General features: G+C 47.8%; 1 protein-coding gene across 4 annotated transcripts in view; it reads left to right on the forward strand.

Annotated features, from left to right (window-relative positions):
* LOC135517426 (dnaJ homolog subfamily C member 13-like) overlaps positions 1 to 16,897 on the forward strand; it is a 47,458-nt gene that overhangs the window by 28,521 nt on the left and 2,040 nt on the right. For 2 of the 4 annotated variants that reach the window (XM_064941694.1, XM_064941695.1), the window contains exons 18-53: positions 9 to 84; positions 465 to 560; positions 693 to 833; positions 2,335 to 2,352; positions 2,956 to 3,038; positions 3,254 to 3,407; positions 3,504 to 3,607; positions 3,756 to 3,915; positions 4,011 to 4,175; positions 4,369 to 4,473; positions 4,664 to 4,866; positions 5,031 to 5,115; positions 5,383 to 5,537; positions 5,660 to 5,860; positions 5,999 to 6,200; positions 6,317 to 6,432; positions 6,528 to 6,606; positions 6,749 to 6,884; positions 9,149 to 9,333; positions 9,628 to 9,702; positions 9,977 to 10,096; positions 10,272 to 10,655; positions 10,819 to 10,932; positions 11,102 to 11,218; positions 11,590 to 11,767; positions 12,031 to 12,122; positions 12,296 to 12,395; positions 12,495 to 12,569; positions 12,691 to 12,803; positions 13,040 to 13,209; positions 13,438 to 13,480; positions 13,654 to 13,827; positions 14,009 to 14,188; positions 14,487 to 14,627; positions 14,895 to 15,038; positions 16,123 to 16,222. In XM_064941694.1, the coding sequence (XP_064797766.1) occupies positions 9 to 84; positions 465 to 560; positions 693 to 833; positions 2,335 to 2,352; positions 2,956 to 3,038; positions 3,254 to 3,407; positions 3,504 to 3,607; positions 3,756 to 3,915; positions 4,011 to 4,175; positions 4,369 to 4,473; positions 4,664 to 4,866; positions 5,031 to 5,115; positions 5,383 to 5,537; positions 5,660 to 5,860; positions 5,999 to 6,200; positions 6,317 to 6,432; positions 6,528 to 6,606; positions 6,749 to 6,884; positions 9,149 to 9,333; positions 9,628 to 9,702; positions 9,977 to 10,096; positions 10,272 to 10,655; positions 10,819 to 10,932; positions 11,102 to 11,218; positions 11,590 to 11,767; positions 12,031 to 12,122; positions 12,296 to 12,395; positions 12,495 to 12,569; positions 12,691 to 12,803; positions 13,040 to 13,209; positions 13,438 to 13,480; positions 13,654 to 13,827; positions 14,009 to 14,188; positions 14,487 to 14,627; positions 14,895 to 15,038; positions 16,123 to 16,222 (4,784 nt within the window). The remainder of the gene's footprint in view (positions 1 to 8; positions 85 to 464; positions 561 to 692; positions 834 to 2,334; positions 2,353 to 2,955; positions 3,039 to 3,253; positions 3,408 to 3,503; positions 3,608 to 3,755; positions 3,916 to 4,010; positions 4,176 to 4,368; positions 4,474 to 4,663; positions 4,867 to 5,030; positions 5,116 to 5,382; positions 5,538 to 5,659; positions 5,861 to 5,998; positions 6,201 to 6,316; positions 6,433 to 6,527; positions 6,607 to 6,748; positions 6,885 to 9,148; positions 9,334 to 9,627; positions 9,703 to 9,976; positions 10,097 to 10,271; positions 10,656 to 10,818; positions 10,933 to 11,101; positions 11,219 to 11,589; positions 11,768 to 12,030; positions 12,123 to 12,295; positions 12,396 to 12,494; positions 12,570 to 12,690; positions 12,804 to 13,039; positions 13,210 to 13,437; positions 13,481 to 13,653; positions 13,828 to 14,008; positions 14,189 to 14,486; positions 14,628 to 14,894; positions 15,039 to 16,122; positions 16,223 to 16,897) is intronic. The other 2 variants (XM_064941692.1, XM_064941693.1) reach the window with 2 other exon arrangements.

The raw sequence follows: 16,897 nt of genomic DNA on the forward strand, positions 1-16,897 counted from the left end.
TCCCACAGGCAGCTGAGTCGTCACCTGGTGGGCTTGTGGACAGCAGAGAACCCCATCGCCATGAGCCTCCTCAAGAGAATACTGGTTAGTCTCCCGACAGGTGTTCAGTAGGGCTGTGACGATACCAATGGAGCAATCTTTTTGGCCGTGGCGCAAATGAAAACACAAAGCAGACCGAACTCTTTAGTCCTTTAAAAACCTGCTGTATGTAAAATATTGTGTGCTCTAGCTTGGAAAATAAATGCATGTGACTGGATGACAACATAATGTTTGTTTCCAACATAAATCTGCTTTGTGTTTGGTTTCCTCGCCACGATGGTAAGGAGTATCGCGATACTGCTATCGTCCCGGCCCGAGTGTTCAGGCAATTCACTTGGGTACCATCCATATGGTTAAGAGGCAGGGGATTTGCTAGTGTACAATCTCTCTCTCTCTCTTTGTCTCTCCATCTCTCTCCCCCTCAGCCGACGGGGCTGCTGGCGTACCTGGACAGCCCTGATGCCGTCCCGGAGAAAGATGTGGACAGGATGCACATCCGGGACAATGTCAAAATCGCCACGGTAATCTACAGCGGAGACAATAGCGACGTTCCCCTTTACCAGCTCCGTACACTGTGGTACCTTTAGACGTTAATGTATGCTTGGATGTTTTAAACTTTTACTCACCGGCCTTTTCGTGTCTCATCCTTACAGGACCAATTTGGTCAGCAAAAGGTGCCCGACTGGCAGCGGGTGGCGGGAAAGGCAGCCAAAGAGGTGGAGAAGTTTGCCAAGGAGAAGGCCGACATCGTGCTAATGCACTGGAGGGACAAAATGGGTATCGCCCAGAAGGAGGTGAGGAGGGACTCACTGCTCGCTTTTCTCCCACCATTCAGGGGCTTCATTCTGGGCCAGTAGCACTAATGGCAAAGCCCTCATTCAGACTCCTCTGGCTCTTGCTCCTCCTGCTGGCGCTGAGCGGTATTGCAGGCTCTACTGCTTCCATAGCCGTCTGCTGGACTGGTCCAGTTACTTTAGTACCAGTTAGTATGGCTAGCATTGCTATCACCCAGCAACTTTGCCATGGGAGAGACACTCTGGGAACCAGTGTGTTCTGAACCACATTCTAACAAATCATCTTCTTTGCTGTTTTGGACGCTGCTGAGCAGATATGCTCTGCTTGCTTTGTGTGTGCGTCTGCCCTCATTTGTCTGCGTCAGCGAGATCTTGGTGAAGTGTAGTATTGCTGGGATGTTGATGTTAAAACTCTTTGGTGCTGTTATGACTTCTACTTAGAGTGTATGAATGATGCCACTGAGTAAAGTTCTGTGCAATATGGTGACGGAATGAAACGCAAGCATTTACAGTGTGTCGCAAAGACGGTGAATGCGAGATGTCTTGTTTAAAGGACTAAAGTTTGCCCTTTAAACCGACCATTTGACCGGGTCTGTTTATTAACAGTAAACACTCTCTCTCTCTGCCCTCTTCTCCTCTCTTCTACGGGGCCTACATCTGCCTCTCTGCCCTCTTCTACGGGGCCTACATCTGCCTCTCTGCCCTCTTCTACGGGGCCTACATCTGCCTCTGCCCTCTTCTACGGGGCCTACATCTGCCTCTGCCCTCTTCTACGGGGCCTACAGCTGCCTCTGCCCTCTTCTACGGGGCCTACAGCTGCCTCTGCCCTCTTCTACGGGGCCTACAGCTGCCTCTCTGCCCTCTTCTATGGGGCCTACAGCTGCCTCTTTGCTTTCTTCTACGGGGCCTACAGCTGCCTCTCTGCTTTAGCGCACAACTTTAGTCAAATCTCCTTTTAAATCAACTGGGCCACAACGCTGCCACAAACCGAAGTTCACCTGTACTTTGTGGCCGTCACTGGGTTTTTGTCTCACCACGCTAGGTTTGTCTAAGTACCAAGATAAACAGAAACCTGTTAGTGTGGATTCTGAATGAGATTGTTTTTTATTGTTTGAGGGCTGAGTGGGTGTAGGTGAGTCCAGCTTAAATCAAATCCTTGAATTGAACTTTCTTTTATCTGCCAACCAATCACCTCACACATTCTAAAATTGCTACCACATCGGTTGTGATTTTCCTTTCAGTTAATGTTCATTTGATATAGTAAAAACGTTTTTGAAATAGATCCACTGTCATCGCATATGGTGGGCGAATCTGGACTGGAGGCTGTCGTACTGTTTTTATCGATAAAGATTTTGATCGTATGGTGCAGATTGCCTTTGACCTAACTTCAATGAGAAGTATCTCTGTTTGATCCGACTGAGGACCAATAATCTCTGTGTTGTCTCTTGCCCCACCCTGTCCCTCTTGTCTGTTGGGGTTCTCTGCTGTCAATCAAATGCAGCAGGACAGAAATAACCTGGTAAGTAGAACTGACCAATGGGAACCCCTCTTCCTCCTTTTTGACCCCTCCCACGCTTACCTGTCAGTTTTAGAGCTCATGTAGCATGTTATGTTGTGGGATCCCATCTCTGTAGTTGGATTTTTGTTGGTGTTTGTTATCATGACAGTATTTTTCACCTGGTGGTCAGTGACATTAAACGTTTTGAATTCATTAACACTGTGAAAAAAATCATTTTAACATTGTGGGGTTTACAAAGGTGATAGATAAAATACATGCCATTCAATACATACCATTCCTTGTATTTGTTTTCATCAATCACCTGTGTTGTGACTGTACCTTGAATGTTGTCAATATCAATATATCTGTGTGCCCTTGCTATCTCATTACTGTCATTGTCAAGCCAAAGATGACAATTCGGCAATGACCGTGATCGACAGGGAATTGGCCTGATAGCATAAACTGACAGGTGCTCAGGCTATTGTGAATGCTGGTATTAGTGGAGGGGGTCATAAATCATCTTAGCTGCGGTCATCCACTCATGTAGACCAGTTGTCCAACAACGCGGAGTTGACCATTGGAGAGGTGTAGTGGTGACTGACGTTGTTCTTGGCTCTACTACAGAACCCCAACCAAAAACCTGTCATTCTGAGGAAGAGGAGACAGAGGATCAAGATCGAAGCCAACTGGGAGCTCTTCTACTACAGGTAGGTACATTGATCACTTGTTCACAAAATGGCCGCCTGACTCTCTCTTACTATTATAGACTTTGTTTTATCCTTTGTTTATTATGTTTGTAATGTTTCTCCGGCTGGAGCAGCCTCCTACTTTTAAATGATCAAATGAATTCATGCATTAAAAGTGAATATTTAGATTTTGGATAAGTTGTCCCTTCTCAATCTCTGGTTCTCCTGTGTCCTAGGTTCCAGTTGGATCACGCGCGGTCCAACCTTATCTGGAACCTGAAGACACGGGAAGAACTGCGGGACGCTCTGGAGGGAGAGATGAGGGCCTTTGGCGTGGACCGCGAGCTGGGCAACGCTAGCGTCATCTCCTGGAACCACCAGGAGTTTGAGGTCAGGGGTCAAACCAAATCATGACCATATTTATATTTTGATCATGTGGATTGGTAGCTGACGTGTGTGGGGGGGTTGTTTGCGTGTGTGTTGCAGGTGAGGTACGAGTGTCTTTCGGATGAGATTAAGATTGGTGATTATTACCTGCGCCTGCTGCTGGAAGAGGATGAGACGGATGAGTCTGGGGCCATCAAGAGATCGTAAGCCATCAGCTACCTACAACACAATCGGCCATGTTTAACCCATCTAATGACAATATTGCTCTTAAATCCAAACGAAGGGAATAAAGTCAAATGTTCAAATTGCAATATGCCTCTGTCTTTCTGTCTCTCTCTTTCTCCCGCTCAGGTACGAGTTCTTCAATGAGCTCTACCACCGTTTCCTGCTCACCCCCAAAGTCTCCATGAAGTGCCTGTGCCTGCAGGCTCTCACCGTCGTCTATGGGAAGTGCTGCGAGGAGATTGGCCCCTTTACCGACACCAAGTACATCGTTGGCATGCTGGACCGGGTCAGTGCTGTGGCACACACACACACACAAACTAGTGAGAGATACGTTGGGACAGTTTTGTAATGGTAAGTCTCTCTCCCCCTCTGCATTTACAGGCTACAGACAAACTGGAAAGAGACAGACTGATCCTATTCCTTAACAAACTCATCCTCAACAAGAAAAATGTGAAGGAGTTGATGGACTCCAATGGAGTCCGCATCCTCGTGGACCTGCTCACCCTGGCCCACCTACACACCAGCCGAGCCACCGTCCCACTACAGGTAGGTCTTCACAACTTCCCTGTCTGAACCATTCAAATTGTAGCATGTGCTTCTATCTAACGTATGTTTTGATACAGTTGCAGACCATGGAAGCGTATAGCTTTCGAAAGTCAAACAGACTTCGACAGCTCTATGCTTCTATTACAGGCCAGTCTCTGGTTTCATGTTAATAACGTGCGTCTTTGTCTGTCAGAGCAATGTGATCGAGGCCGGGGCGGACATGAAGAGGGAGAGCGAGAAGGAGTGGTACTTTGGGAACGCAGACAAAGAGAGGAGGGGCCCCTTCAGCTTTGAAGAGGTACGTTTCTTCTGAATACAAAACCAACACAGATGCTAAGCTCTACCCCCATAGGTAGAGTTTCTCTGGGTCCAGTGCCATTGCTTAGATATTTTTGGGTATCCAAGACAACGTACATTTTGTAACATCGGTGAACTATCTCTAAGCATGATATCTTGATGACTGAACACGTCCACGTTTCCCACATCAGATGCAGGAGTTCTGGAGCAATGGAGTGTTGACGGCCAAGACGAGGTGCTGGGCCCAGGGCATGGACGGCTGGCGCCCCCTGCAGGCCATCCCACAGCTCAAGTGGTGCCTGCTGGCCAGCGGGCAGGCGGTGATGAACGAGACGGACCTGGCCACGCTCATCCTCAACATGCTCATCACCATGTGCTCCTACTACCCCAGCAGGTAGGAAGGAGATCTTCGGTTCTGACTCACTAAACAAAAATATATTTATTATTATTTATTTTTTCTTACCGTCTCCTCTCTTGCTCGGCCCTTATTCCCCCTATTTCTCGCTCTTTTGCCGTCACACAGTTTAAAAATGTGACAATGTGTCTGTCTTTCCCCAGGGACCAGGACAATGCCATTATTCGTCCCTTACCCAAGATCAAGAGAATGGTCAGCGATAACACCTGCCTCCCCCACATTGTCCAGGTGAGCAGAACCAGCCTATTATTAGGTATATCCATCCTACCTCAGTGGGACTAACTGGTTAAATACAGGTTAAATACAAAAAATGTGTACTATTTACTATTCTTTTCATTTTCCTATATATAAAATAATCTGAAGGTTGCTTGAGACGAAAACGTTGGTCAAATAAGATCTGTTCAATTCTTGGACTCAACATTAAAAGTGAGATGGAGATTTTTATTAAATTAAATGTTTGATCAAATGTCATGTTCTGTTCCCTTCTCTAATCAGCTGCTGCTGACCTTTGACCCCATCCTGGTGGAGAAGGTGGCCAACGTGCTGTACCTGGTGATGCAGGACAACCCCAACCTGCAGCGCCTCTACCTCACCGGCATCTTCTTCTTCATTATGATGTACACCGGCTCCAACGTGCTGCCAGTGGCCAGGTCCGACTGCTGGAGAGATGCACACGGACACGCATGTCACACACACACACACACTGTGCTCTTCAGATAGGTCTTTTACGTTGTGTGTTTTGGACTCTGTCACGTTTTGTGTTTTCCTGTAGGTTCCTGAAGTACTGTCACCTGAAGCAGGCCTTCAAGTCAGAGGAAGCCAAAGGTACAGACATCGTCCAGCGCAGTGTGCTGGGGCCGGTGATGCCTGAGGCCATGGTGTGTTACCTGGAGAACTACGAGGCAGAACGCTTCTCCGAGATCTTCCTGGGAGAGTTTGACACGCCAGAGGCCATCTGGAGCAGCGAGATGAGGTAGACACAAGCTTGCTGTCTGTCTGGGGAGAGGTCTAACAAATAGTTTTGACCAAGGTTTTCCTATCTGTTTGTCTGCATCCACCTCTTGTGTGTTGGTTTGTGTCTGACGTTTCATCCCCCTTGCCCCCCCTCCAGGCGGATGATGATTGAGAAAATCGCGACCCACCTGGCTGACTTCAGCCCACGGCTGTACAGCAACACACGAGCCCTCTACCAGTACTGCCCCATCCCTGTCGTCAGCTTCCCCCAGCTGGAGAACGAGCTCTTCTGTAACATCTACTACCTCCGCCACCTGTGTGACGCCAACCGCTTCCCCAACTGGCCCATCCGAGAGCCCGTATGTTCTGTGTGTGTGTGGTGATTGACTGTGTGAGACTTGTGAGAAGGTGTCAGTGTATGAGCGAGATGGAGACTGTTAATCGCGCTCTGTGTCGTCGTCTGCCCCCCCTGCAGGTGAAGCTGCTGAAAGACACCCTGGAGGCCTGGAAGAGGGAGGTGGAGAAGAAGCCTCCCTCCATGTCTGTGGACGACGCCTACGAAGTCCTCAACCTGCCCAAGGGACAGGGACAGTAAGTGGCCTTGCATGCATAAAGAAGCTTCTCCCTCTCCAAGATGTCTATCGGTACTCTATATGGAGTGTGTTTGATGTTTGGTTTCTCCACAGACACGAGGAGAGTAAGATCAGGAAGGCCTACTTCAGACTGGCCCAGAAGTACCACCCGGACAAGAACCCAGAGGGCAGGGTATGTTACCGCACCATTGCTGCACTATATAAGGAATCAGGTGCCATTTGGGACACATACGAGTTTTTCCACTCCTGTCTTGGAGCATTACCGTCATTGTTCAGAGGGGGGAGGTGTTAATAAACTGTCTTTGTGTGTTCAGGATATGTTTGAGAAGGTCAACAAGGCCTATGAATTCCTGTGCACCAAGTCGTCCCGCATCATCGACGGCCCCGACCCCGAGAACATCATCCTCATCCTCAAAGCCCAGAGCATCCTCTTCAACAGACACAAACAAGGTCTGACACTCTAATACTCTCTCCACTGTCTGTAGTATTCCATGTTATATGCATCTAAAGTGAATACGTGTAGAAGGTGCGTCACAATCGCTAATTGTAAACACCACTAGAGGCACCATTTTTGGAGGTGTGATCGACACTGCAGCGTTGCTATTAGCTAGAAAAATAGTGTAGGAGCTATATATACAGTTGAAGTCGGAAGTTTACATACACTTAGGTTGGAATCATTAACTTGTATTTCAATCACTCCACAGAGTACTTGTTAACAAACTATAGTTTTGCCAAGTCGGTTAGGACGTCTACTTTGCATGACACAAGTCATTTTTCCAACAATTGTTTACAGACAGATTATTTCACTTATAATTCACTGTATCACAATCCCAGTGGGACAAAAGTTGACATACACAGTTGATTGTGCCTTTAAACAGCTTGGAAAATTCCAGAAAATTATGTCATGGCTTTAGAAGCTTCTGATAGACTAATTGACATCATTTGAGTCAATTGGAGGTGCACCTGTGGCTGTATTTCACGGCCTATCTTCAAACTCAGTGCCTCTTTGCTTGACATCAAAGGGAAATCAAAAGAAATCAGCCAAGACCTCAGACAAAACATTGTAGACCTCCACAAGTCTGGATCATCCTTGGGAGCAATTTCCAAACGCCTGAAGGTACCACGTTCATCTGTACAAACAATAGTATGCAAGTATAAACACCATTGGACCATGAGACGGAGTCTACAACCCACACAAGTGGCTCAGGTAGTGCAGCTCATCCAGGATGGAACATCAATGCGAGCTGTGGCAAGAAGGTTTGCGCTACCAGGAGACAGGCCAGTACATCAGGAGACGTGGAGGAGGCCGTAGCAACCCAGCAGCAGGACCGCTACCTCCGCCTTTGTGCAAGGAGGAGCAGGAGGAGCACTGCCAGAGCCCTGCAAAAAGACCTCCAGCAGGCCACAAATGTGCATGTGTCTGCTCAAACGGTCAGAAACCGACTCGATGAGGGTGGTATGAGGGCCCGACGTCCTCAGGTGGGGGTTGTGCTTACAACCCAACACCGTGCAGGACGTTTGGCATTTGCAAGAGAACACCAAGATTGGCAAATTCGCCACTGGCGCCCTGTGCTCTTCACAGATGAAAGCAGGTTCACACTGAGCACGTGACAGAGTCTGGAGACGCCGTGGAGAACGTTCTGCTGCTTGCAACATCCTCCAGCATGACCGGTTTGGTCAGTCATGGTGTGGGGTGGTATTTCTTTGGGGGGTTGCACAGCCCTCCATGTGCTCGCCAGAGGTAGCCTGACTGCCATTAGGTACCGAGATGAGATCCTCAGACCCCTTGTGAGACCATATGCTGGTGCGGTTGGCCCTGGGTTCCTCCTAATGCAAGACAATGCTAGACTTCATGTGGCTGGAATGTGTCAGCAGTTCCTGCAAGAGGAAGGCATTGATGCTATGGACTGGCCCGCCCGTTCCCCAGACCTGAATCCAATTGAGCACATCTGGGACATCATGTCTCGCTCCATCCACCAACGCCACGTTGCACCACACAGACTGTCCAGAGGTTTTAGTCCAGGTCTGGGAGGAGATCCCGCAGGAGACCATCCGCCACCTCATCAGGAGCATGCCCAGGCGTTGTAGGGAGGTCATACATGTACGTAGAGGCCACACACACACACAACTGAGCATCATTTTGACTTGTTTTAAGGACATTACATCAAAGTTGGATCAGCCTGTAGTGTGGTTTTCCACTTTAATTTTGAGTGTGACTCCAAATCCAGACCTCCATGGGTTGATACATTTGATTTCCATTGATCATTTTTGTTGTCAGCACATTCAACTATGTAAAGAAAAAAGTATTTAAGAATATTTCATTCATACAGATCTAGGATGTGTTATTTTAGTGTTCCCTTTATTTTTTTGAGCTGTGTGTGTGTGTGTGTGTGTGTGTGTGTGTGTGTATAAATAAGCAAGCAAACCTACATTGGCTGGTTAGCTTAGCATCTGGGTCATTAGCCACCGCAGATGTCTTTGCTAGCTAACAGTAGTGTTTACTTGTTGACACTTTTACATTTACATTTAAGTCATTTGGCAGACGCTCTTATCCAGAGCGACTTACAAATTGGTGAATTCACCTTATGACATCCAGTGGAACAGCCACTTTACAATAGTGCATCTAAATCATTTAAGGGGGGGGGGGGGTGAGAAGGATTTTTGCTACTTTCCAAGAGTAATATTAATGTAAACTGTTGTCCTCTTGTCAACAGAACTGGAACCCTACAAGTACGCCGGCTACCCCATGCTCATCAAGACCATCACCATGGAGACGGGTGATGAGCAGCTGTTCTCCAAGACTTCCCCCCTGCTCCCGGCTGCAATCGAGCTGGCCTTCCACACGGTCAACTGCTCCGCCCTAAACGCTGAGGAACTACGCAGAGAAAGTGGCATCGAGGTAGAACTAACAACCCTACTGGCTATTCAGAGATCAGGATCATATTCATTAGGCACCAAACGGAAGCAAACGATAGTAAACGGACTGAAACCGGGAGGGATCTACTTGGAGTTGTCTAATAAGAAATGGTTATTTTAGTTTTTTAATTGAAAAATGTTTTGTTTTGGAACTAATGAATATGACTCCGATACTATTGTTGCAACAATATTCACCTTTTCCTGATTGACATTCCTACATTCATGCTTTCAATGTTTATAACATGATCTAAAAAAAGTATTCCCCCCTTTCCGCCAGATTCTGTTGGACGCGCTGTCTCGGTGTGTCGCTGTTTTAACCGCTTCCAGCAAGTCTGATGACATGGCTGTTCAAGTAAGATCACCATATCCACAGTTCAGAGCCGTGGTCACTTACGATTCCCCCGCCAGGGACCGGGGTTCAATCCTAGTGCCTACCCTGTCTGAATAGTGTCAAATCGCCTTAATGATTGTGGATGTTGTGTATTCAAATATATATATAGTTTAAGAATACAGCACATCCACCAACATCTGTCACATTATTAGCACTGTATTCTGAGCCGTACATGTCTGGCTGGAAATGAGTGGTACAGTTCAGTGTTGAAAGGGGTTGTGTTGCCTGTGCCTAGGTGTGTGGCCAGGTGTGTAAGTGCTACAGTGTCGCGGCTCAGTTTGAGGAGTGCCGGGAAAAGATCATCGAGCTCCCCAACATCATCAGGGACCTCTGTCACGTGCTCTACTATGGGAAGGTGAGATCTCTACTTAATCATACAACAACAGCCTTGTATCTCTGGCTTTGTATACACCTTGATACCACTGTATCATCCAATGCAGAAAGGACACACATTTATACTTAAAAAAAAAAAGGTTTTTAATTGAGTGTGTACCTTCAATTGAAAGTAATCCTCTCTTGTACACTCTCAGGGTCTCCCGCGGACGGCGGCGCTGGCCGTGCAGTGCGTCAGCTCCTTCGCCGTGGATTACTTCCTGCAGACGCACCTGTACCACGCCGGCGTGCTCTGGCACCTCCTGGTGCACCTGTTCAACTACGACTACACGCTGGAGGAGAGCGGCGTGGCCACCAGCCAGGACACCAACCAGCAGGAGGTGGCCAACAGCCTGGCCAAGCTTAGCCTAGTGGCCCTTAGCCGTCTGGGGGGCTACGCCCCACCCACCGGAGAGGGAGGTGTAGTGGAGACTAACGGGGTGGAGGGGCAACCCCCGGAGAACCCAACCATTCGTAAGAGCCTAGCAGCCATGCTCACACCCTATATTTCGAGGAGGTTAGGGTCGGCGGTACCGGCTGAGGTTAGTGATTATGGGAATGTGTAAAAGGTAGATATGCAGATTAGACACAATAACACACACACACACTCATAGACCCACTTATTTAAAACACTCTTGACGATATTACTCTGCTATGCCACTCTTCACCCACATTCACTCATGCTTCTGTTTCCATGTCTACCAGGTGTTGAAGCTGCTGAACAGTAACTCTGAGAACCCCTACCTTATCTGGAACAACGGGACCCGGGCCGAGCTGCTGGAGTTCCTGGAGGCCCAGCAGGAGGCCAACATCAGGAGGGTAAGCAGACGAGAGCACATGGACTGGCTCTATCATATGTTTCAGCATGGATGTCTGTTGTCGCTGTAGGATTGGCTTGTGTTCATTAGGCACCGTACAAAACAAAATGGACTGTGTGTATTATTAGGCATCCTGTGTTAGTATAGTCATGTCTCTCTCTCTGTCCTAGGGTGAGAACGATAAGAGCTTTGGCTCAGAGTTTGTGTTCAGCGACCACGGTAAAGAGCTGATCGTGGGTGAGATCTTTGTCAGGGTCTACAATGAGCAGCCTACCTATCCTCTGGAGGTGAGCTCCGACACTCGGCGTAGCGTTTGACCTTGCATCATACTCCTCCCAGTTACTGTCAACCACTCTTCAAGAAAATCGATACTAACAACATTGTAGCCATTGTCATTGTCATGTCATAGTCCTGTCATTAAGTAGCACTGAGTCACGGTAAATCCATTTGCTTCACGCAGCTCACAGTAATATCTGAAAACCTGCAGGTAATTATGTGGTAATACCTAGGTATTTAGCTACAATAATATCATTAAATAGAACGCTAGTAATTTGATGTATTTCTAGGCTATATCCATCCATAGCATTAGTTTGTAACGCCAGATAAAAGGTGTTATAAGCTTTTATTATAAGCCTATAACCATGTCTCCATGGTCCAGTACCCCAAGGCGTTTGCAGCCAGCCTGCTGGACTACGTGGGCTCCCAGGCCCAGTACCTCACCACCCTGCTGGCCATGTCCCAGAGCAACAAGGTGGAGTCCCAGCAGCATGCCGAGAGGCTCCGCTGGGCCGAGATGGCCCTGGAGGCCCTCCGCAACGTCATCAAGAACAACCCAGGTACACAGCAACCTACTTCTGTGATATCTACAGTCACTCTTACTACTACTGCAGTCAGAACTGCTACTACCACTTCTTCCACTACCAGGAAATTGACTTTTTAAGATTGCCGAAGCAAGCACACGCATTTAGCTTTAGGAGCGTTAAGAAATGCCCCTCCTACTTTTGTTTTGTACCGTTGCCTTTTCTCCTCAGCTGAACAAACTGAAAGAGTGCTCATTGGTCTTTTAGGGTTTGCTGACTTGGCTCTTTGTGACCCCCAGGTTCGGAGACGGAGTGCATCGGCCATTTCAAGCTGCTGTTCTCCTTGTTACGGGTTCACGGGGCTGGGAAGGTACAGCAGCTAGCTCTGGAGGTAAAACACAACTAGAATATTCATATTTTATTATCGACGGAATTTGTTATAGAACACTTTTGTGTGATATCCTGTGGGCCGTATCTTTTTTTCGAAATCAACCAATCAATCAGCCCACATGCACTGTATATTTAAATCCGCGACCTGAGACCTGTTTTTGTGTCCTCCATAAGGTTGTGAACACGGTCACCTCCAACCAGGACTGTGTGGCTAACATCGCTGAGTCCCTGGTGCTGTCCAACCTGCTGGTGCTACTGCACTCTCTGCCCTCCAGTAAGACCACTGAACACCTACTGCATCTACTAGTCTGTTCTACTAGCCATATACACTTTATTCAAAAACCCCCTGTCTGATTTTCTACATCCCTTTCAGGCCGGCAGCTTGTACTGGAAACGTTATACGCCTTGACCTCCAACACCAAGATAGTCAAAGAAGCTATGACTAAGGGTCGGTATTATACCGAATTGTTGTTTGTTCTTGAGTATACAGTATTATATTCTGTTGTGTATATGGGCTTATGTCAATGTCTGTTGCCATGGGTAATCTTCCCGCTTTCTCTCTCCTCCAGGTGCGTTGATCTACCTGCTGGACCTCTTCTGTAACTCCACCCACCCCCAGGTGCGCTCCCAGACGGCCGAGCTCTTCTCCAAAATGACCTCTGACAAGCTGGTGGGGCCCAAGGTGAGGCAGTATCCCTGTGTGGAGGATCATAGGGAGAGACCTTAACCCTCTGTAGAGACTACTTTACTACTGTGCCCCAAATGGCACCCTATTCCCAATTTAGTGAATAGGGAAAAGTAGTGCACTAAATAGGAACGAGGGTGCCATTTTGGCAGTGTTTTTTTTTTTTTTCCTCCCTCACTCATTCTCTGTCCCACCTTCTGTCCTTCTCTCTCTGCCTCATCCCTCCCTCTCAGGTGCGGCTGACTCTGATGCGTTTCCTGCCGGGTGTGTTCATGGACGCCATGCGGGACAACGCGGAGGCGGCAGTGCACATCTTCGAGGGGACGCACGAGAACCCCGAGCTCATCTGGAACGACGGCTCCCGGGAGACTGTCTCCACCACCGTCCGTGAGATGATGCTCGAGTACGTAAACACTTTTTTTTTTCACACTCTGTCACTCACCCACCCACCCACCCACCCCTGTGGCTTTGTGGTCATTAGGCCCCGAATTGTTAAATTGTTCGTGGTCCTGTAAAGTGTTGACATAGTGACAGCACAACAGTTAGCTGTGAAATTCTGAAATACACCATTTATGCTATATATTTGATTTGTGTCTTTTGTACGAAATGTTCCTCCCGTGTCCCTCTGCAGGCACTTCAAACAGCAGAAGGATAATCCTGACGTCAACTGGAGGGTAAGTGTATCCACATTCAATCTAATGCTGTTCTGCATGTTGTGGATTTCATTGTAGGCCCACAGTGAACGGGGATAAATGCTGAAGCAACAAAATAATCACATGGGACGCCCATTGTACTAATGTTCATGATATACGGCGTGTTAATGGTATGCTGTTGACTGTATGCGCAGCTGCCAGAGGAGTTCACGGTGGCATACGGGGCAGGGCAGGGTGAGCTGGCGGTGGGCGGAGTCTTCCTGCGTATCTTCATCGCTCAGCCAGGCTGGGTGCTGCGCAAACCCAGGGAGTTCCTAGTGTCCCTCCTGGAGACCCTTACTGAGCTGTACGAGAAAAACAACCCCAATGTGAGTACACTCGCGTGTTCATCTCCTTGCGGCTGTGAGTTTATCTCACTGAGTGAATTAAAGCACATTTTGTACACACACAAACACTTCCTGTAACTGAGCAGAAAAAATTGTCATCTCATAGAATACCCTGTATTTCCATTTTGGTTTGATTTAACCTTTCGCTGCTCGTTTCCAACAGGGTGAGGCCCTGGAGACGGTTACCACGGCGGCGGTGTGTTTGTTCAGCACACAGACCCAGCTGTGTGACCAGGTCCCTCCCCTGGGCCACCTGCCTCGCATCCTGTCTGCACTGACCCACAAGAACAACGCCGTGCCCAAGAGCTCCATCCGCCTCATCCACGTGCTGTCGGACAATGAGGTGCGTTCACAGTCTAGGGCTACAACAAACCTAAATTCATGATATGTAATGGGCAAGATAAACGGACTACTATAAGGTAGTTTAGCAAGCTATAATTGGCGAATTTACTGATGTTGTGGTATAACTACAACCAAGCCAACTTAAACTACATACTGAGTCTACAATAGTCCTGTTTGAATGTATGGAGGTCAACGATCTTCCCATGGACACTAAATCTGTGTTATATTTATTTCTGTCTCACGTGGAAATATATTCAAGTCTAATGCCATGTTTCTGTATGTGTGGTGTGTGTGTGCAGCAATGTGTGCGCTCCATGGCCTCTCTGGAGACCATCGGTCCTCTGATGAGCGGGATGAAGATGAGGGCAGACATGGCAGGACTGGCCTGCGAGGCGCTCAACCGCATGTTCCAGAGAGAGCAGACGGACCTGGTGGCTCAGGTACCTCGTCTCTATTATGGCTACATATCAAATGGCACCCGATTCCCTGTGTAGTGCACTACTTTTCACCAGGGCCCATAGTAGTGCGTTATAAGGAATAGAGCCATTTGGGATGCAGCCCATCGCTCTGATATGAAGTTTCATTTTCTCACACCGTTTCTTACTGTTAATTCCTTTAGCAAAAGACTTGGTGTTCTGTCCTTTTCATACGTGTTGTTATTCCATGTAATTTTAGTGTTTTAATGTGTTTTGTACGTGCACACACAGGCCCTACGAGTGGATTTGGTGCCGTACCTTCTGCGGCTACTGGAAGGGATCGGGCTGGAGACCTTAGACAACCCCTCGGCCACCAAGGCTCAGATCGTCAAGGCTCTCAAGTCCATGACACGCAGTCTGCAGTATGGCGAACAGGTAAGGCACCCCTGGCTGTATGTCAAATCAACATGTCGTCCAGCATGTCGTCCAGCATGTCGTCCAGCATGTCGTCCAGCATGTCGTCCAGCATGTCGTCCAGCATGTCGTCCAGCATGTCGTCCAGCATGTCGTCCAGCATGTCGTCCAGCATGTCGTCCAGCATGTCGTCCAGCATGTCAACAGGGCTCCAGACGATCATTTTCCCCTGGTGACAACGGTGCCACTACCTTTTACAGTTGGTGGCACCAGCCCATGATTTGGTTTCAACCTATTTTATTTGTTTTGTAGCATCACACAATTGAAAAATGATGTAACCATCTTAGCAAGTCATTCACCATGCTATACTAAGAGGTGTAATAGATTACTGAGACGTTATTCATCTTTAGGATGTTTATGCAGGGAATGCATGATTTAAATATATTTTGTTGTGCAACCCAATCCAGGGATTGTCATGAATTTTGAGTTGGCACTTAGGCTATTGTATTTAATTGTTAAAATAGGGCTCCAGAATTTTCAGAATTATATTTTTTTCAATAGAGATGAATTTGAATACATCTTTATGTGCACAAAATATCACAGGCACATTTATTTGGTGCTAAGTCACCACCTGAGCAAGTGGAAACTCAAAACACGTTAGCTAGGTCACGAACTGGAAACGTAATACCCGCTGCTGGTAGCCATGTATTAATCTAACAGTAAATAAGTGTCCTGGGGAAGAACCGTGCAGTTGTAGCCTTGGTTACTACCCAATGACGCTTACATTCGCAATGGCTCGTTCATCACAGCGGCAGGCCCCAGCGAACCAGAGACACGGGAGATACTTTTATCACAGGAATCTTGAGGGTAATGCACGTTGTTTTTAAACAAGTCACGCAGTCTACTGAGACAGAGCACAGCTTTTTGATGTATTTTAGCTTGTAGTTGAAATGTATATGTTGTGTGTGTGAGATGTATATAAACACTGTACACAATACATCAGTACTGTGGCTAAGAGACTTTTCTCCGTAGGACATTCAAGTTGATCTTATCCTATCCGCTGTGGTATTGTACACGTGTCAGTCTGAGTGGTACTGTGTTGCAGGTGAATGAAATCTTGGCTCGGTCCACTGTGTGGAGTGCCTTCAAAGACCAGAAACATGACCTATTCATCTCCGAGTCCCAGACCGCAGGGTACCTCACAGGTAGGAATGGAATCTGCACACATTCTGTTATTCGCTACAAAGATGGTAAGTTTAGAGGGGGCTTTCTACGGGCTCAATCTGAATCCTTCGCTCTTCTATGCTTCCCTTGAGGCATTTTGTGGGCACTGCCTCTTCACTTTGTGCTTAGTACCCTCCCTCCTTTTCCTCTCTTCCTCCTTTCCTTCCCTTTCTCCTCTTCCTCCACATTTCCTTCTTCAGGTGTTTCCACTCCCTCTCTCATGGCGGCCAGCAGCCCCCTGCGGAGTGGGCTGTAGTTTCCTGTGCAGGGCCCTCCCAGCGCGCCTCCTCTCTCTTTGCTCTGACGCAGGTAGACTTTATCCTTGCTCCCATGCCACTCTCCATCTCCACTATTTGACATGGCACTCTCCATCTTTTTATTTATTTATATATATTTTACCCCCTTTTTCTTCCCAATTTTTTGGTATCCAATTGGTAGTTAGTCCCATCGCTGCAACTTACGTACGGACTCGGGAGAGGTGAAGATCGAGAGCCGTGCGTCCTGCGAAACCCAACCAAGCCGCACTGCTTCTTGACACAATGCCCACTTAACCTGGAAGCCAGCCTCACCAATGTCACCGTACACCTGCCGACCGTGTCAGCGTGTACTGCGCCTGGCCCGCCACAGGAGTCGCTAGTGCGCGATGGGACAAGGAC

The sequence above is a fragment of the Oncorhynchus masou genome, chromosome 28 (genome assembly GCF_036934945.1).
Source record: "Oncorhynchus masou masou isolate Uvic2021 chromosome 28, UVic_Omas_1.1, whole genome shotgun sequence".
Classification (NCBI taxonomy): Eukaryota; Metazoa; Chordata; class Actinopteri; order Salmoniformes; family Salmonidae; genus Oncorhynchus; species Oncorhynchus masou.